At 31.9% G+C, this 21,749-nt stretch overlaps 1 protein-coding gene and 1 long non-coding RNA gene across 2 annotated transcripts; one reads left to right on the top strand and one right to left on the bottom strand.

Annotated features, from left to right (window-relative positions):
* Positions 1-260: 260 nt before the first annotated feature.
* LOC145163158 (uncharacterized) lies at positions 261-1,339 on the top strand. Its single transcript, XR_013739612.1, has 3 exons — positions 261-606; positions 929-1,097; positions 1,272-1,339. It is a non-coding gene; the product is annotated as an uncharacterized LOC145163158 (long non-coding RNA).
* An 8,612-nt stretch (positions 1,340-9,951) lies between these two features.
* Positions 9,952-12,981, bottom strand: LOC145167636 (uncharacterized). The gene is made up of 2 exons (XM_079086871.1): positions 11,040-12,981; positions 9,952-10,097 (listed from the first exon to the last, which is right to left on the bottom strand). The coding sequence occupies exon 1, from the start codon at positions 12,927-12,929 to the stop codon at positions 11,043-11,045; it is 1,887 nt and encodes a 628-aa protein (XP_078942997.1). The 5' UTR covers positions 12,930-12,981; the 3' UTR covers positions 9,952-10,097; positions 11,040-11,042.
* Between the last annotated feature and the right edge of the window lie 8,768 nt (positions 12,982-21,749).

Below are 21,749 nucleotides of genomic sequence, written 5' to 3'. Positions count from 1 at the left end.
TTGTTGTTCTAAATGTTTGTTATTAGTCAATAATTGTTTATTGTTTTCTTATAAATGGTTACTTACTAGAAAAATTATGAACCCATGGAGTTTGTGGAGGTCTACTTTAGGTCATTGGATCAAGAAGAAAATGGTGCCAAAGTGTTTCTTACTAATATATCAGCACCTAAGAAATCAAATGTAAGAAATGATATATTGAAATGTATTTTTATGATTTTTTTATTCCAAATTTGACTTTTTTCCAAATTTTATTTCTCAGGTGTTAAATATGTTTCTAAATCTGATTGTTTTGATGCAAATTAGAGATATTATTTGCAATACATCATCCACAAAGAGGAACCACATTATACTTTTTTCCCAAATTTGATTTCTAATTAGTTGCTGATATATTTTTTTATGTGATAGATTTTGAATAATAATGACTTTGTTTTATTTTCTTTTTGCATTGCAGTAACTGAAACTCTTTGCAAATATGAGACATCAGATTATATATGAACTCAAGCACATTAGTAACAGGTTATGTCTAATGTTGGGGAGGAGGACAATATCTGGAAGGCTTAGCCATGGACACATATGGACGCTCTTGGACTTTTTGAGTTCTACAAGGTTTGTTTAAAAAATAGACAATAACTCCAACTGTGTCATTCACTTTAAAAAACGGTCTTGTGTTCATAGCATAATAGATTAGGATTTTTTTTTAAAAAAATTAAAGTTTAGTACACAATGATCTAAATTAATTTTGCCAAAACATCTGAAAAGATTACTTTAGGATAAGTAAATAAAAATAAACGACTATTATGTGTAAAATTTTAATGGATATTCTAATACATTTTTTTAATTGCACCTTATCAAAATTTTATTTTTTTGAGTAATACCGATAATATTCTTGGAAATCCTGGTAACTAGTAAGTTTTCGTTCATTTTATAGATTGTTATGAGCGGTTCCTTCCATGTCCATCTCTCTTATCTACCGAGAAGGGAATCTTTATGGGCTTATTGAAGACTCAATTTTGGGATTTCCAAAAGGTGAAAGCTTATAAGATGTAATGAACATCTTGAATGAACAACTGGAATGAAATGCTGGAAATTTGCCACGGGTACTTTCTATGTATTTTCATCATATTTACTGTAGAGATTGTTTTTGCACCCTAAGAAATTCTACCTTTTTTAATATTTTCAAAACTGATGGAACATTCTTTTTTTTTTAATTTGTTGTTTATGTGATGATTCTCAATTAAGAAAATTCAATAATCATGTTTTTTTTGTTGTAGAAGTCTTCTTTAGCTAATTTGGTGGAGATCTACTGCAACTTTGTGAATGGATGGTAGGATCATAGGCATAGTTTTTTTGTTTTATGATTTTTTATTATGTTTATTCCTTTATGGATCGTTCTTAGATTACATCTTATTAATTTGAGATTTTATATATGTATTTCAAGTCATATATTACTGTATGCATCTTATCCGTTTGAGATTTTATATATGCAACCATCAACACGAAAATGATATTGAATGCACTAAGAAATGGTCCATTAAGCTGACTAAAATGACAACAATACAGGCGCAAAATGCTCCATAAAGTTGGGGCAATTTTGTATTATGCAACAGTAACACTTAAGTAATTATGAATGCAAATAAAATCCTCACTCTTCTCCTTGGTGTTACATATACTTCATATAGGTATAAAAATCATAAAAGTTGTTGTACAAGGAGAATCCCTTATATTGCCGCATAAGACATAATTCAACAATTTCGAGCACCTGCTGCACTGCGCAATTAGTTGATTGAAAATCTAGAATGCTTACAAAAAAATAAGAAATTATGCCATCAAATACATCCGCCCCATGCGAACACGGGTCTAGAACGTCCACTGAACAAGAAAACAAACACATAACCCACAACATCTAACGGGTGACACTTTCTTAGTTAAACACTTTCTTAGTTGCTATTAATCAGGCTGGTCCGTTCATTTTGAAGGCCCTATATATATATATATATATATATATATATATATAGAGGATAGGTTAATGTGTTTCTTATATTTATTGTATGCTACAACGCTCCAATAAAAATTTAGTAAAATTAAATAATTATTTAATTAAATAAAGATGATATTAAATGATATCTATAATTATAATTCTATTTTTAAGGAAACTAATTAAATTCGTCGTTAATGTCAGCAATAACATTCTTTCAGAATGAATTCGCATATAGGTTTTTATGTATGAGTTCGTTTTTTGTTTCATTACTCACTCACTTAAAATACAATAAAGTTGCATAAAATATAAAGAACAAGAGTGTATTGTACTAGAATACACTCTCATACACTCTCATTCTGCTATAATATACTCTCATTCTTCTACATACGAATTCATTTTGAAAGAATATTATTATTGTTGACATTAATGACAGATCTAATTAGTTTCTATAAAAAAAGAATTATAAGTATGGATATCATTTAATATATATATTTTTTACTAAATTCTTATTGGTGCAATCTAACACACAATAAATGTGAAAAACATTTGAACCTACTTTTCTCTCTCTCTCTCTCTCTCTCTCTCTATATATATATATATATATATATATATATATATATATATATATATATATATATATATATATATATTACAATAAGATCATCAATTACTTGAAAATATATGTAGACAGATTCTTAATCTGTTTTGGATTCATAGAAACCAAATAATAAAGGGGTGATGAATTGCATGAAGAAATATAATAATTAAATTGATTAAAAGAAACCAAACGTGAATTTATCCAAGTTAGATAGGTGAAACTTGAAACTTATGAAAGATGATTTACTAAATTAAATTTGAAGGGTTAAAGATGTAACTTTCATTGATTTGCCTAAAAAAGATAAAGAATGGGGATCGAACTAGGGATGCTATTCGGGTCGGAATTGAACCGAACCAACCCGAACCCGAATAAACCGAAAACCAAATAAGGGTAATTTTATGAACTGAAAACCGAACCAAATAAGCTATATATGTTCGGTTCGTTTCGGGTATTATTTGATTCGGTTCGGTTCTGGCCCGAATAACCCAAATAACATGTACAAGATGATTAAGGAGGCGAATAACCATAATAACCCAAATAACATTTACAATGTGATTATAAATATTTTATTTTGTATGACTTTTATAGCTTATGATTTCATAACAAATCTTTTAAAGAAACAAATTAAATACTAAAAATTAAACATCCAAAACACCCAAAAATCTATCTATAAGCATATAAGTTAAACATTAAACATTCCACACCCAAATTAAAATATGAATCTTAAGTTTTTATCCATATCCAAAATAACATTTTTCAAACACGAATTAACTATTCGGGAATATTAATTAGTTGTTTTCCCTTTCCATCTTCGTTCTTTATCGTCTCTTCTAAAGTTTTCGCGACCTTATCGTCTTTCAAAATTTCATCAATGTTGTCCACAATTGGCTTTCTTGATTTCCTTACCCAATCTTAAGTGCAAACCAAAGCCTCAACTATATTTGCAGACAAATTTGTTCGATATGGATCCAATATCCGCCCGCTTGTACTAAACGCCGCCTCTGACGCCACGGCAGAGATTTGTAGTCCCAAAATATCTATCAACATAAACATAAAAAATGTTAAAATATAATTATAAAAAAGTATACAAATAATAAAGTTATACCTTTCGCCATACGGGATACAATAAGGTAACGAGATGCATTTTGTTTGCACCAAAGTAGAATATCAAAATCTTTATTGTATTTAACTGACTGCTCGTTTAGGTATCGTGTCAACTCCGTTTCCATTGATGCCGATGGGTAATCAGTTTGTACTATTAAATCACCCATGAAGTCGTTCTCGTCATCAATCACAACCACATCTTCATGACTACGTGTTTGATTTTGAGAAGAGTCAGTATTGTCAAACTTTGATTTGTAGAAATAAAAAAAAATTCTCAAATCTTTGTTGAACACCCCATATTAAGGCCTTAGCCTTCAAAATGACTTTCGAGTTGAGCATGGGATCGTTTTGTGGATTCTTCAACTTAATCAACTCTCAAAAGATTGTTGAAGAAAGTCAAATTTAAACCGTGGATCTAATATGACCGCAAAATACGAAAAATCATTTAATTTTTCAAGGTCGCCCCAATACTTATCATATTTATCAATCATGTCCTTCCTGATCAAACAAAATTGGGGACTAGCTGCCCATTCCTTAATGTGTTTGTATACATCACATATTTCTCCAAAAAACCGATGTGCCATCGGTTTGGTTGATGTCGATACTATGTCGGTTTTCACCTTGAATTTCTCGAGAAATCCAACCATAGCTCTACAAATGTTGAATTCTTCTTTTGAGGAGGTTAAAACATCTCGAACAAATGTAAGATCTATTATAATAAAGTAAATGTTAGTATTTTTTTTTTTTGTAAAAAAAAACAGCTTTAATACCCCTTATTTAGGAGTCTGTATCTCACTAAATATACAACCAAATAACGCATTTAAATTGTGTAAACTGTAGTTCAAATTGAAAACTACAAGCTGGAAAAAAAAATCGGGCAAATCGGACAAATAACAAAGATGTTATGACACTTCAAAGTTAGCTAAAAATTTGCAACCATGCTGAAATTAAAAAAAAAAAAAAAAAACAATGGAATGGAATATGAAATTACCTTTGACTTCAAACATGCCAAAAACCTTCTCCAACTCCACCACAATCTTCAATAACTCGTATGTGGAGTTCCATCGAGTTGGGCTATCATTGCACACAAACTTTTTGGATTCCACATTTAGCTCTTTCATGCATTCTTTGAACCTTTGAATCCGTTGTGTAGAATTCTTAATGTATTTAACAGCCTTTTGCATGCACTTGATACTAGATTGATATTGATCAACACCATCCCTAATAATAAGTTTAAGGATGTGGGCCATACACCTTACGTGTAATTGTTTCCCCTCATCGTACAAGTTTGATAGTTTTTTCATTAGAATTTCAATTGTTTTGTCATTCGCACTAGCATTGTCTACGATGATGGTCATTACGTTATTGATACCCCACTCTTGAAGACAAGTCAACAACGTGCGCCCAATTTCTTCTCCCTTATGACTATCTAGAAATTTAAAGTTGATAATTCTTTTGTGCATGACCCAATCTTCATCAATAAAGTAGGCCGTGACCACCATATAGCTCAACCTTTGACATGAGCTTGTCCAACAATCGGTGGTCAAATGCACATTACTTAGGGGATTACTAAAGAACTTAAACAACTTAGCCTTTTCTTCAAGAAAGTAATCGGTGACTCTATTTGAAATTGTGGTTCTACATGGCAAAACTACTTTCCCGTTCAATGCATTTGTATACTCAATAAATGATTCATTCTCTACAAACTTGAACGGTAGTTCTCCAACTACAAATAAGTTTAATAAGGCTTTTTTTATTCTTTTCTCATCATGCTTCCAAGTCCCAAAACTATTCTCCCCATTTTCATTTTTTTTTGAAATTTAAAGTGGTTTAGTTTTCTAGTTTTTTTTCTAAATTTTTTGGGTTCATTTTACATCTTTCCGTATGTTTAATCATACTAGAAGTACCGTTTCCGACGGATTCGGTTTTGAGCAAAGTTCCACACTTTTTGCATTTGCTATGTCTAACTTTGTCAATATGAACTACATCATAATCGGCCCAACAAGCCGCCCTTTGGGCATATTTCCTTTTCTTCGGCTTTGTTGCTTGATTTGTTTCTTCAACTTGAGTGTTATCAACAAACACATCTACATCATCAATCTAAAGCACAATAACAAAGTCATTTTAATATAATAGAATAGCAATATAGGTTCTTTAACATTTAAATAGATTCATCAATATGGAATGAAACAAGTAAAAGAACATATATGGTTGTTTTCATTAAATTCTCTCATTAAGGTTCTCATTCAAGGTCAAAGTCCCCATTTCTTGGACTTATAGAGAAAATGTTAACTGTTAACATAACACATTCAAATTTCAATTGATAACATACGTAATAACATTGAGTAGTAGATTAACACATTCAAATTTCAATGAGTAACATACATAACAACACATTGAAAGATTGAGTAGTAGATTAAGATACAAATATTTACTTGAGTTTCTTATCGTGAATGGACTTTGAAGTTTGAACTTTGAACTAGTTATGATCGATCAATGAGTCCAGGTTATCCCAAGTCGTAAGGGCAGCAGCTGCAACTATCGATCAAAGAGTAATGTCACAAGGATGAGAAAAACCTCAATCGATCAAAGAGTAATGTCATCGACTCGTCGATTTGGTGTAATACGCTAGTAACACTATTGTCGGTTCGGTCCTTTTGGACCAAATAAGCCCGTATTCGAGTAACCCAGACCGAATAACCCGAAACCGAATAAGCCTTATATAGATACCCGAAAACCGAATCGAATTGCTTATTCGGGTCTAATTCGGTGCGGTTCGGTTCGGTTTTCAGTTCGTTTTGGGTTTTCGGGCCAAATTCTCATCCCTAGATCGAACCCATGTCACACAGAAAATATAGGCGCATAGATGAGCGCTTTAGCCAGTTAAGCTAACCAAAGTTTAGTTTCTAACTTGAACAAAATAATATATATACATATAATGACTAGATAAATTTAATTAAAATCGGGGCCCTATTTTTTTCTGGGCCTTGTACGGCTGCACACCTTGCATACCCTTAGGGCTGACCCTGCTATTAACGAATTGTTAATAATAACTCCATCTGTTTGAATCAATAAAAGGTAAAAGAAGTTATATGGCTATATGTAAGCTAGTAAAAAAGCTATATGTTAGCTAGCAATTAGGAAACGTTTGAACTTAATTGATAAAAAAATATACACGGGAGAAAAATGATAACATTAATCTCATCATATGTACCTTATAGTAGTTCGAGAATCTCCATAATATCAACAACTCTCTCTACACTAATATGATCTTCATCTTCCTTTTACAATTATAACATCATCAAAGTTTTCAACTCATCGGTGACAACAGTGATATGTCTCAGCGCACGTCGGAGCTCGTGATCTGACCTCGGACGTCATCAGTGGTGTTGCGGTCGTCGTCTGTAGTGGCGGTTACTGGTGGAAATCCCTAGAGATGTATGAGGATGACGCTAGTGGTGGATCTAGTGCATGTGGAGTAAAAATAACATATCTAGATGGCAACATCGGTGCCGACTTAGATTCCAGCTAGCCGTTAGTAGGGCGGACATCAGCGGTGACAGCGACGACATGAGGCTGCCGGTGGTAGAAGGAGGGATGAAAGGGAGAGATTTAAATGTTTCTAGCAACTATTGTGTGCATGTATTCACCAATGAGAATTTAGGAAATAATAAATCATTAAATAGATTAAAAAAGGGTATAATGGTAAACTAAGTATATCTAATTATGGTAAAAAATAATAAATCATTTAATGCCTCCTTTAAATAATGGAATCAGTTTAAAACCCTAGATATCACCCTCTTTTTCGTCTGCATCGAACGACCACTCTGTTTCAACCTAGGGCTTGTTTTCCTCTTTGCATCTTTTCTCCAATCGAAATATCTCCTCCCCCTCCACTGTCGGCTCGATTATCCATTGTCGAAATAGCTCCACAGTCGCTTCCGTACACCAACATCTTGGGCCTGGGATGCTTTCAACTCAATTTCTATTTTTAAATTCAATTTTCGATTTTTTTCAATTGAATTTCTTTTGAGAATAAAATGCTAATCGATTTTTGGTTATTCAATTTTTGATGTTTATGAATACGATCCCCACCATTGCTGCTCGATCAAAGGTCCTCACGCCTCCACTCCTCCGGTTTCCACTTTCTAGCCACCACCCCTTTGTGGCTTCAGCGACGGCACATAACTTCACCTTCAGGTAAGTTTTAATATTTTTCTAGGAATTGTCGAATTGGTCTCTCAATAATTTGATTCTCACTTTTTTAATGTCAGTAGTTCTTTTGAATTTGATACTTTACAATATCACCGGAAACATGTTATCATATTCTAATATCATAGACCCTCAGATCATGACATTTGATTTTATTCCATCCGGTGGTCCAGATCTGTGCATTCTGGCACACAATAGTTAGTAAAAATAAAATAACCTAAGCCTATATATATATATATATATATATATATATATATATATATATATATATATATATATATGGTGGTGGTTAGTATATAATGGATTGTATTATGTTGTGAATTTTATGTATTAAACTAAAAATGGATTGTATTAAGTTGTATATATTATATAAATATTTGTTAAAATGTGAATGAATGTATGCATGGAAATATTAAACTGCTTATTAATGAATTAATGTTTATTAAACTCGGCATATGTTATTTTAGACTATAAATATGTCTTATAAGCGATACATTTTTTTAAAATCTACAATTTAAAAGAGTGAAAATTGAATTTTTTAAGGCATAATTTTATTTTTTTAATTAAATTTTTTATATTTGGCTGAGTATTACCAAAGAAATGAGAGCTACAATGTTTGTTCTATTAAACTGTGAATACGATTAAAAAAATGTCATTGAATTTGGTGTTAGTCTGGTGGGAGTCCGGACGGTCCGGTGACAATCCGACGGTGATCCAATGACAAATGACAACTAATTATAAACTAGATAATGGAAAAGTTTGCTTAATACAATATAAATATTGGATTTATCTAAAATATCCTTAATGATAACATTTTAAAAAGATGGTTCTTATGGTTCTTAATATTTTTGGGTTCCCATTTGAACTACTCCCTATATATATATATATATATATATATATATATATATATATATATATATATATATATATATATATATATATATATAGGTTCAAATAAGAACCAAAAAAGGTTAAGAACCGTAAGAACCTCTAATTTTAGATGTTTATAAAGGGTTTAGGGTTTAAAGTTTAGGGTTACCCTAAACCCTTTATAAACATCTAAAGTTAGAGGTTCTTACGGTTCTTAACCTTTTTTGGTTCTCATTTGAACCACTCCCTATATATATATATATATATATATATATATATATATATATATATATATATATATATATAAACACGGTTGGCATATATAATTTCCCATATGTCGATGCACATAAGTATATCAATCCATATTACAATCAAAACTCACGTCAAGACTCGAACTCTTTGACCTTTCCTTTAGGTTTGAATATTTTATAAATTCCATGTTTTAAGAAAAAAGATATATATATAAATGGCACGTCTAAAATATTTACACATACATTAATTTGTAAAAGATAAAACATATTACAAAATTCCAGAAAAGCGAAACATGTGAACAAATTTTTTTTAAATCAAGCAAAATTGAAAATCTAGTGGTTGAAACTCTTAAAGAGGTTTGAGTTATCTAAGCATAACAAAATATAAAATTGGGTTTACTATTTTATGACATTGACCATTTCTTCATTGCAATCTTTAAGTTTATTTCCACTTTCTATATAACTATCCCTTCACTATGTACAAATCGACTCCCATTACAACTTTCCAATGCCACAATATAATATGGTTTGCAACCTTTTGTCCCACCCAAAAAGGTGGTAAAAGACATAAATGCCCTCGCATCCTTATCATCCAAATTTTTTAACCTGCAAAGAACAAAGGGAATTTTGTAATTTCAGACACTAAAGGCAGTTTGCATGTTGACACACCACAAACGAAAAGAGTTTTGCATGTTAAAAGAGGATCCAAATAAATTAAAGGGGTATAAATAGTCATTTCAAGTTTTGCAAGGACCTGATCCACAAAAAAAAATCATGTTTTTTGGACATCCTATGCAACATGCTGTCATCTGAAGTTAAAACATCATTTGTCCAGGCAATATTTAATGAAAATAACATAAAAAACTTTAGATTTTGCAGAAAAGTAAACAACATTTATTTACAGTAAAAAAAAAAAAAAAAAAAAAAAAAAAAAACTTACCTCAACGCTCATAATCCTCTATGTTTGGGTTTTTTCAGAAGCTACGTCTCAAGCAAATCTCTCAATTGCATTACAGATTTACAGCAAAGGACTCATTTACCCTTTAACAGTTCTACATGACCATTAGAAAAGTCGAAACTGAACCTGCATGATACACTTTGACATCATATATAGAAAGGGATTTTGACATAAAAGTCCTTAACTTTGTCAAATTTTGTCAGTTTTGTCCCTGTGACGATTTTTTGTTCTTTAATGTCCACAGTTTGCCAAGTTTTTTTTTTTTCATTTTTGCCCTTGTTACCTGTATTGGCAAGTTTCCGAGGACAAAACTAACAAAATTTGACAAACTTAAGGACTTTCATTTCAAATTTGAAAAATATACTTAGGATAAAAACATAAAAGATTTATAAACTTAAGTTTATTTTTTTGCAAATTTGATTTCATACTTACGGTTAATTTTTGCAAATTTGTAAAAATAAGGGAAAAAATTGAAAAAAGCTTAGCAAACTTTGGGCATTAATGCACAAAAATCACCACAGAGATAAAACTAACAAAATTTGACAAACTTAAGGATTTTTATGTCAAATCTGAAAATACACTTAAGGTAAAAACATAAAAAATTTGTAAACTTAATTTTTTTTTTCCAAATTTGATTTCATACTTTAGGTTTTTCTTATTTTTGCAAAGTTGTAACCTTTAAGGGAAAAATACACTTGGCAAACTTTGGATATTAACGCACAAAAATCATCACAGGAACAAAACTGACAAAATTTGACAAACTTAACGACTTTTATGTCAAATTTGAAAAGTTTACTTAAGAGTAAAAACATAACAGATTTGTAAACTTAAGTTTTTTTTTTTTTTTTTTTGCAAACTTGATTTCATACTTAAGGTTAATTTTTGCAAATTTGTAAACTTAAGAGGAAAAATGAAAAATCTTACCAAACTTTGGGCATTAACAAAGACAAAACCAACAAAACTTGACAAACTTAAGTACTTTCATGTCAAAATCTTTATTAAAAAATAGCCAATGGTTATTAACTTATCCAAAATAAAAGACATTCTTCTCACAATGTAACAACTCACATGCTATTTCACTAATCGGAATTTATATTTCAATATATCTTGTGGTGCAAGTTTCCTAATCAATTCAGCAAAGTTAGAATCTTGTTTTTTTGTTGGATTCATATGAAGTAGCAAATAAAACGAAGATGCATCAAACGAAAACCCCTTTGCATCCATTTCCTTCAAATGTAACAACACATCTTTAGGTTTTCTCCACTTCACAATCCCTTGAAGAAGAATGTTATAAGTCGAACTATTTGGAACAACACCATTTTTCTCCATTTTTATAACAAGTTCTTTCGCTTCCTCAATCATTCCCTCTATACAAAACCCATTATTCATAGCATTATATGTCACAATATTCGGTTGCAAACCTTTTGAACACAATTCACTAAAAAGATCTAAAGCTACATCAAGCTTCCCATTTTTACAACTACCATCAATAAGAACAGTGTACAAAGCAACATTAGGATTTACACCTTTCTTCATTATATCACGAAAGAAAGATAATGCTTCATTGACTCTATTGTTTTTGCATAGTCCATCTAATAAGACTGAATAAGTGATGAAATTTGGAGTTAGGGGTATAAATTGCATATCTTCGAATAGTTTTAGAGCATCTTCACATCTTCCTACCTTAAACAATCCATATAAAATAGTGCTGTAAGTTGAAACTGTGGGTTCTAAGTTCCTATGAGTTATCTCCTTGAAAACTCTCATTGCTTCATCTATGTTTGATCTTTTACAATGCCCATTTATTAAGGTGTTAAAAGTGATAATATTGGGTTTGATTTTTTTATCAATCATGGTGTTGAAAACTCCCATGGCTTTTTTCATTTCACCTCTCAAACAATACCCATCAATTAATGAACTATAAGTGACAACATCTGGTTTCTCACCTCTTTCTATCATGACATGAAGAACACTTTCAGCATCTTCCACCATTCCTTCTTTACAAAATGCATCTATAAATGTATTGAAAGTAAACACATCAGGATTGATCTTTCTTTTATCCATTTCTATAATCATTTCCTTGGCTTCTTCCCATCTGTTTACACTACACAGACCATAAATCAAGGAATTGTAAGTAATGACATTTGGAGAAACTCTTTTATCAATCATTTGTGTGAGGAGTTTTAAAGCATCATCCACCTTTTTCTCCTTACAAAAACTATCTATGATTGTGGTATATATTTCCTTGTTAGGTTTACAACCTCTTTTCTCCATAAATCTAAGTAATTCAATGGCGATTTTAGTGTTTCCAGCTTTACAAATCCCATTCATGATTGTCCCATATGTAACTTCATTGGGTTCGCAGATTTTCTCTTTGATCAGCTTCTTGAACAAATGTTCAGCCTCAAAAGCCTTATCTGATAACACTAAACCTTTTAATAGAGTATTATAAGTAGACACAAGTGGTTCATGACCACATTTAACAATGCAACCAAACACAGCAAACCCTAGATCGATTCTTCGTAAATGAGAGAAACAGTTTATCGCAATGTTCATCATATACGCGTCAACGGATATTCGCAAGAACAACATTTGATTGATCAAGGAAATCGCTGTGGAGTAACGCTTCTTCTTTACAATTACTCCAAGGAGTCTGTTGAATTCGCTTAACAATGGCAGAGGCTTCTTATGGATCATTTGATGAAACGAGAACTCATCATCATCGAGGTTATCGATGCTTTTAATAATTCGATCAGATTTTGCAGGTGTGGTTGAAAGCGATTTCGGATTTGAATTTAAGGATAATTGATTATTGTCCATGGAATTATGGAGCCCTAATGATAATAAAAACGAAGTGTTGATTGAGGAAGAGGAACTGGATAGAAGAGTACCTTTGCGAGTAGGAGTAGAAGGAAGGCGCATGCGTAACAAAGCAGCGCATCCACCTCTCATCGGCATTCAAAGAAAGAACGCGATTACTGTGACAGCAGCATCCAAATCAGGTCCTTTTGCAATGTACAAAACTAGTTTGGACAAAATTACTCACAAAGGAAAGAAAATTTAGAGTGAAATTACACATTTGGTACGTGGAGTTTGCTAAAATTCATACTTTTGGTACTATATGGTTTTTAAATCTTGCAAAGGTCCCTGAGTTTGTTATATATTAGCTTTTAAGTCAAAGTTAAAAGACCAATATGCCCCTCATTTGTTTCTTTATTTTTTTTGTTATTTGATTTTTTTTCTAAACTATATGGAACAGTTTTGTAATGATCCTAATCAACCCACCACCACACTCACCACTGTCACCAATATGAATCAACAACAATCATCATCATTAATCACCATTAGCCCACCATCACTAATCACCATTATCATCCACACTACTCACCATCATCACCATCGGCCTACGACCATCAATCACCATTGTCAAAAGCAATCACCACCATTATCAATCATAATTATCCACACCGCCATCACCACTACTGCTTTCTTTTATATATGCATCAAACAACACATCATAGAAATCCAAACCGAAAATACTAGCTACATACTCTATACACATTATGAATACATTTAAATTCAACAAAGCTTTTTATGAACTATCTAGTAAATCATACACTCACACTAGAGTAACAAAAGAACTTTTTTAATATTGGGAAACCAAAAAACAATGTATATGTATTGGAATACATACTCGACCCAATAGAAGACCAATAAGCAATTCACCAGTACAACAAGCCACGTTAAGTAAAATCAACAAAACCAATGTAACACTCGATAAAATAATACAAAGTACACCCAATTTTTCCTGAGAAAACACAACCAATTATGTGTACATTCATATTAACTTTACACTATACAAAAAGTTACCAAAATATCATTAAACAAACTATATCAAGAGATCAATCCGGGTATTACAATTCCGTTACAGTAAAAACACAAAACTACACAGTCAGTTATAGGGCTTCTATCGGCGGTGCGGTACCGGTCTCGAAGGCATCACAACAGAGAAAGGGTGAGCAATGCAAGCTTAGTAAGTAGCATAATCATAGAAAAAATAAATATCAACACAATTAACCATAAATATTAAATCAATAAAAACTTAGATAATTCACATAAGCCTTTCAGTATAATTCAAGATTTGTCCGTACTTCACAAAATCATGCATTACATACTTCATCGTCATTACACGGTCATGTTTTGCATTAAAATGATTTAGACAATGTATTTTCATTCACTTAAGCCTAATTCCATCTCCAAATTCAAATGTGCATATCTTTCTTATACAGACTCTGCTTTAGCTGATTCTTTCGCTTACACGATCCATATTGTCGTCGCTACATTTTAAGATCAAGAATTAGTCATTTAGATCCCATTAGGTCCAACATTCATTATCACAAAAATTGACTATCGGGCAAGGAGCTTTTTAGAACTAACAACAAGTTCTATTTCAAAATAACACTACTTTCCCATACATTAATTTACCAACATTAACAAGAGTTTCCATTACATAATTGAATTCAAAGACTACACCCCTCCTTCCTAGCACTATAATATTACAAAATGGGGTGTTATAATCTGTCTATTTCTCGATCTAATAATATTATAGAAAGATATTACAAAAGCTAAAATTGAAAACTTTTCACTTCTACAGAAAGAAGAAGAATATTTTTCCATCCAGATTTTATTGTCTCCGTATTCTCGTTACTAGTAATGAAACTTTGATGTTGAAAATGTATCCTTCTTCTTCTCACTATCTCCTTCTTCTTAAGCTCCACAAGTCACTCTAGCTCACAAAATGAAAGAGAATGGGGATTAGGGTTTAGCACAGACGTTCTTAGGGTTTGGAGGCCGATAGAAGGTCAACCTCAAGGTTTTTAAGGAGATTATATAGGGTGCAAACCCTAAAAATTAGGGTTTCTCTTTACAGCTCCTACTCGTCGAGTCGGGCCTTCCGACTCGTCGAGTAGGACCCAACTCCCGCTTCCTCATAATAGCCTCTACTCGATGAGTCGGAGCTCCCAACTCGTCGAGTCCCAGTACCAAAACCCTAAAATTAGAAATTTAAATTAATACCTGGAACAGGTGTTACAAAATATGTGTTAAAATATGAATGAATGTATGCATGGAATTATTAAAATGCTTATTAATGAATTAATATGTTTATTAAACTGTGCATATGTTATTTTAGACTGTAAATATGTCTTATAAGCGATACATGTTTTTTTTAAATCTACAATTTAAAAGAGTGAAAATTGAATTTATCAAGACATAATTTTATTTTTTAATTAAATTTTCTATATTTGGTTGAGTATTACCAAAGAAATGAGAGCTACAATGTTTGTTCTATTAAGCTATGAATACGATTAGAAAAATGTCATTGAATTTGGTGTTATTCTAGTGACAGTCTGGTGGTGGTCCGGTGACGATCAGACGGTGGTCCGATGACAAATGACAACTAATTATAAACTAGATAATGGAAAAGTTTGCTTAATACAATATAAATGTTGGATTTATTTAAAATGTCCTTAACGATGACATTTGAAAAAGATGGTTCTTATGGTTCTTAACATTTTTGGGTTCTCATTTGAACCACTCCATATATATATATATATATATATATATATATATATATATATATATATATATATATATATATATGTATATATATATATACATATATATATATATATGTATATATATATATACATATATATACATATATAGGGAAAGGTTATTTGGAAAACAAAAAAACCCTAAAAATCATAAAAATGCATAAAAAAAATACCTAGAGATCACAAAACTTTTTTTGACATTTTTTATGAAAAAATCGCAGGTTTTTAAAGAAATTCGCTGAAAAAAATTTTGAAACTTTTTTTTATTAAAAAAAAATTGATTTTTTATTTTTTTTTTCAGCCAATTTTAATAAAAAGCTGCGTTTTTTATAAAAAAAATTTTTAAAAAAGTTTTGTGATCTCTAAGTATTTTTTTATGCATTTTTATGATTTTTAGGGTTTTTTGTTTTCCATAGAAAATAAACCTAAATATATATATATATATATATATATATATATATATATATATATATAGACTTAGGTTATTATATTCTAAATAATTATTGTGTGAATGTACGAATGATTGTGGTCAATTATTTTACTTATTTTAAGAAAGTGATTAATACGTATTATTAAATTAAATATGATTGAAAAATACCATCTAATTTAACTAGAAGGGTATTTTAGTCAATTAATATAGATCTAATAAAGGAAATTTGCATATTTTAAGGGATCATAGATTCTATTAATTTTAAAAATCTGATTTTACGAATTATAAAGTTTTTAATTCAGACATTCTGACAGAATATGTTTGAGTATGTTCAAAAATAAAAATATTCTTGAACCATAAAATAATAAAAATATTCTTGAACATATTTCTTGATCATGACTTTAAAGTGTTCTTGTAGAATAACAAAATTTTCGAACCGCCAATTGAAGAATTAAAACAAAAATTACATTAATTCTTATAGAATACATGTAACAATTGCTAAGAATTACATTTATTGTTAAAGAATAAAACTAAAAAACTTTCAAATCGGAAAAAAAAACATCAAAATCTAACAAATACACTAATTCATTCTAAAAGAATAATGTTGCTAAGAAACAATTTCAATTTTGTTTTCCATTCTTCAAGCATCAACTTCTGTTAAAACAAATCCAATTGTAGTTTAGAATCCAATAACGCATTAGCAAATGATAAATAAAAAACTATATTCCTTTGGAAAAAAATGTGGACTTGTTAACTGCACCAAAACCAATAACCAAAAATTGTAGAACATGTATAATCAATGAGAAAATATCCATATTTCATTCCAACAGAATTAGAATTCGTGTTTCCATTCTGATAGAATTTGAATTCGTGATTCCATTCCGATAGAATTGGAATTGTGTAAAATACACAAACCACTAAGTGATTACTAGAAAGTAGTTTCATAAAGTTGATGGACAAATATATGAATCATACATAGAAAGATCGAGAAATCAGCTAGTTTCACCTTCGAGCTATACCCAAATGACCTTCTTTTACCCCTATCGATTCCAAATAATGGAAAAGATTGTTTCTTTATCTCATACCGTTGTTGTAGTTTCCTCATATTTTCTTGATTTCCTGGCAACAAATTAACACTCTTGTTGGGTTCTCTGCTGGTAATTACAATGACATTCTTGTTGATTTTTCACGAGGCTCCTCCTTAATATAATACGGGTTTCCTTTGGTTATGGCTATTAGAAATATAACTAAAATGAAGAGCATGTATCATAATTATTGATTTTGACTACTATATTATATGTTGCCATTATGTCGAACACCTTGTGGGTGGAAGTTAACCTTTCACAATTCCCCTGTACCCACACACCAATTTCTCCCAAATTAAACCTAGTGATATTGATATTGACTGACATAAGAAAATGTAGAGATACCGATCATCGTAAGTTTTCAAGGAATTCATGAATATTTATTCAACATAAGCTAATTCGATCAACTTATTGTTGGATTTTAAGAAAAATAATGGGTGTCCCATAATTAATCCGAGAAACTTAAAAATGGAGGAAATTAGTTGAAAGATTTATAAATGACTTATTCTTAAGTTCATTATAAATGTGTTTGTGCTTGTCGGAAAACTTAGAAACATTTATATATGTGTTTTAATGAAAATCGATCTATATGTGTGTTGTTGAGAATCAATTTGTCCCAAAACTCGATCAAGAGCTTCAAGAACCTAGATTTTAAGTGCTTTGATTCTAGGAACAGATCTAAAAATCGATTTTTGTGGTTGTGTCTTTGTTTTAAACCCAACTCCCTTACACACACAAACACTAAAAACAAACAAGTTGTTCATATTTTATAAAGCTCGGTTGTGATGGGGTTCACTGGAAATGAGATCTGGAGGGTTTCATTAAACAAAAAGATTCGAAAAAAAAAAATCGAGAGTTCATTAGATCTAGAAAATCGAGAGTTCACTAGATCTAGAAAAATTGTTTTTGAGTTCATCGGATTTTTTCAGCTCTCTTGTTCTTGTCCTTGTGTTCATCAAAGTTCATCAGAAATGTCTTGTTCTCGAGTTCATTAGAAATGTATTTTTGTTTGCCAAAAAAATCATGTTTGGTCGGATAAGGTGAATGGAAAATTCATGTTTCGCCGGAAACCTACACTAATGGGTGTTTTGTGAACACGGTAAACAAGGTTAATGATCACATGTATACAAAAAAAACATAAGTAACTAAATATGTACAGGATGTAAATTTTATTACTCTTATATGTAAATTAGTCAATCACCCTTTTGACCACTTATTTTGAAATGGGTCAATTTGGAATAAGAGGTATATGAAGTCCAAAATTTTCATTTACCTAAAAAGCTATTGAAAATTTTGTATTTATTCTCGCTCATCATATTTATGCTGAATTTATCAGTTTTTAAAGAAAATGGAAACCTTTTTTAAGAACGGCTAACACACACCAACTAAATCATAATCCTAAACTATTCATTTTCATGGGACTTGAAAACTCAACCCCTTAGGGGAGGCAAACACTTTTGTATCGCTAGACCAATGACCCTTTAGTAGAAAATGACAACCTTGTATGATCCGTTTATCAAAACCTAAAAAATATTTTGTTACCGTTCCACTAGATTTAAGCTAAAAAATGTGTATTCTAGACGGTGCAAAAAATTTTGGATTTCGGACTTCGGAATCGTTAATTGGATTTCACTATATCAGAATATTCTTTTTCCTTTTTGCATAATAAAACGTTACTTATGTTAGTCTTTTTGTTTGACTTCATACAAGTTACAACAAAATCGAAGTATCAAAAATTTTAAAAATCCACCGCTTATAAGGATGAAATATGGAAAAAAAACCTTTTGTGTCAATGGTAACTATTTAGTTTTTCTAGTCCTATACAATGATGTGTATTCAAGAACTACAATAGATTATATAGTCACTAAGGTTTAAGTTACATGTTAGACTGAGTCATGATGCCGATGTATGAAAGTTATGGTCAATGACTTACATCTTTGCGAGTTACTCCATTAATTGAGGCTTATTTAGTTAAGGTTTAGAGATTTGGCTTATTCTATTAAGGTTTAAGGTTTAGGATTTTTTTTATCGTTTCTAATAAGAATGTTAAAGCGTTATCCACCACATTTTCCTTGTAAAAAACCATCGATGATCGTGCTATATACTTTCTTGTTAGGTTTACAACCCCTTTCTTCCATAAATTTGAGTAATTTAATGTCAATCTTAGTATTTTCAGCTTTACAGCGCGCACTCATGATTGTTACATATGTAACTTCATTCGGCTCGCAAAATTGCCCTTTAATCGACTTTTTAAACAAACGCTCATCATTAGAAACCTTATGTAACACCCAACCATAATCATTTAATTTCCTTTCTTGTCTCAAATTATTAAATTGTTGCAAATTTGTCCCTACGTTGGGTGTACGTTGGGCGTAGGTCATTAAAGAGTGATGCAGATACATGTGAGTACGCAGGGCATACTAGGCTGATGAGAAAACCCAAATTTTTAGGGTTTGAGCCCTATATAATGTCATTATCTGCTTTGAGACCCTCCTACCTTCAGCCTCCATTCTCCCATTCGACTCCTTGCAAACCCTAACCATCATTTATGAAATATTGAGCTTAGTTTGGTGTTTGGTGCTCATATTTGAAGGAAGAAAGTGATTGGAAGGCTAGTGAGAAGTTTCAAGTCTTGTGGATCTGAATTTTTCACCTTTCAAGCAACCTCCAGAAGGCATAAAGTTTTGAACTTGATGAATGCTTCATTAGATCTTGCTAGTTCTTGAGTTTTTGTGCCTTTTTGTCCCATAATCTTGGTATATATGAGTATGGCCTACTCTAGACCGAATGAGTTGTCCTTTCCGATGTTTTTGAGTGTTTGTAGTCATAAAAATGTGATCTTGGTCCCTTTCTCCCATCCATGCAAGAGTTATGAAGCTTGGGTTTTGGGTAGTAAGTTAGGGTTTGGGTTTTGAGCACTTCTAGTCAAGCAAAGTCATAAAGTTGGAAACTTTATGATTAAGGAAGTTATTTGGGATTAGATATGAGTTTTGGACATAAGGTCTTAAAGGAATAAGCACTTAAGGAGAATATTGGAAGCTGACCGAGTATGCAGGACGTACCATGGGAGTACGCATGGCGTACTGCTTTGGAAGCCCATAATTTGGGGAGGGCACTCTCTATGCCATGCGTAGAGCTGGAGTACGCATGGCGTACTCAGCTTGTGTTGACTTCTTGACTTTGACCTTTGACCAAGTTTGACTTATGGGTATTTTGGGTAATTTAAATAGTAGTTTGAGATTAGGTCCCCTTTTATTGTATAGGTGACCGGTAGAGACGAAATTTGGAGCAGTGATTTGTTCAGCTCTATTTCAAACTATGAGGTGAGTTTTCCTCACTGTACTTGTGGGTAGAAGGCACCAATGTCAGCCTACTAGGTTATGTATCCTGGTTTAGAATGTTGTTATTTTGTAGTGATTTGTTAAGATCTACATGATTATCTGTTTTCTGTTATTTTTTTATCTGTTGTATATGTAAACATAGTGCGGTTGGGTTGAGGCAATAATGCTCTGTGCGGAAGCCAATAAACCTGAGAGCAAGCCACACATAAGCTGTAGACCGGAAAGGCAAGCGAGAATTATGTTGTGTGCTCGGGAGCAACCCAAACATAAGTTGAGGGCCGGTAAGGCAAGCCAGTCTTATGTTGTGGGCTCGGGAACAATCCAGACATGAGTTGTGAGCCAGTAGGACAACCCAGAAACATGTTGTGGGCTCAGGGGTAGTCCAGCCCGATGGATATGGGCCTAGTTTGCATGCTGTTATATGATGTGTGGTGGTATTTTGAGGTAACTCACTAAGCTTTGGCTTACAGTTTGATTTTATGGTTTCAGGTACTTCAGAGGACATGGGGAAGGTGAAGGCTTGATCCCACACATCATCCTAGACTTTTACATGATTTATGATTTTGGGATACTCTGATATATGATTGTATCCTTTGGAAACATTTTTTTATAAAATTTATGGCTTTGAAATGGTTTTGAAAAATAAAATTTTTGCCTTGATTTTTGGGATGTTACAAGTTGGTATCAGATCCCTGGTTTGACAGAATTGGATGAATATTCGTGCGAATCCAGACTCAAACTAAGGATCTGCAAAAGTTTTCAAATTATTTTCAACTTATTTTCAAAAGTAACCAAGGAAGGTTCACCTTGAACCTTCTTCGTTTGGGTGCGAAGGAATGATAGAAGCTGGTGACTGGTTCTTATACTCTTGAGCCGGATGCTGCTGTTACTTGGGAGCAATTTTCGAAGATGTTCCGCGCTGAGTATGTTCCCATGGTGGATAGGGATAGGTTGGCTCAGGAGTATCTAACGTTGAGGCAGATAACGAAGTCGGTGACGGAGATCACCAAGATGTTTACCAAGAGAGCTCTTTTCTACCCTCCGCTTCAGAGCATGCCCAAATGTCGTGATACATGACCACGCTTAAGACTAGGATTCAGGAGTTTTTGTCTACCCAGCAATATCACACTCTCTCTGAGCTTCAGGATGTTGCGCGAAGGCAGGAGATTGAGATTGAGACTCATACGAGGGAGAAGAGACAGGCTCCGTGTGACATCCCCAAATTCACGGTCATTTTAAAAAAAATTATTTATGCTTATTTAAAAACAAGAGTATCCATTTTAAGGAATAATATTGCGAAATTTGTT

This window comes from Lactuca virosa, chromosome 3, assembly GCF_052849685.1.
Source record: "Lactuca virosa cultivar CGN04683 chromosome 3, Lactuca_virosa_CGN04683_v6, whole genome shotgun sequence".
Lineage (NCBI taxonomy): Eukaryota > Viridiplantae > Streptophyta > Magnoliopsida > Asterales > Asteraceae > Lactuca > Lactuca virosa.
Note: the sequence above shows the minus strand (reverse complement) of the source record. Positions and strands in the feature narration are given on the sequence as shown.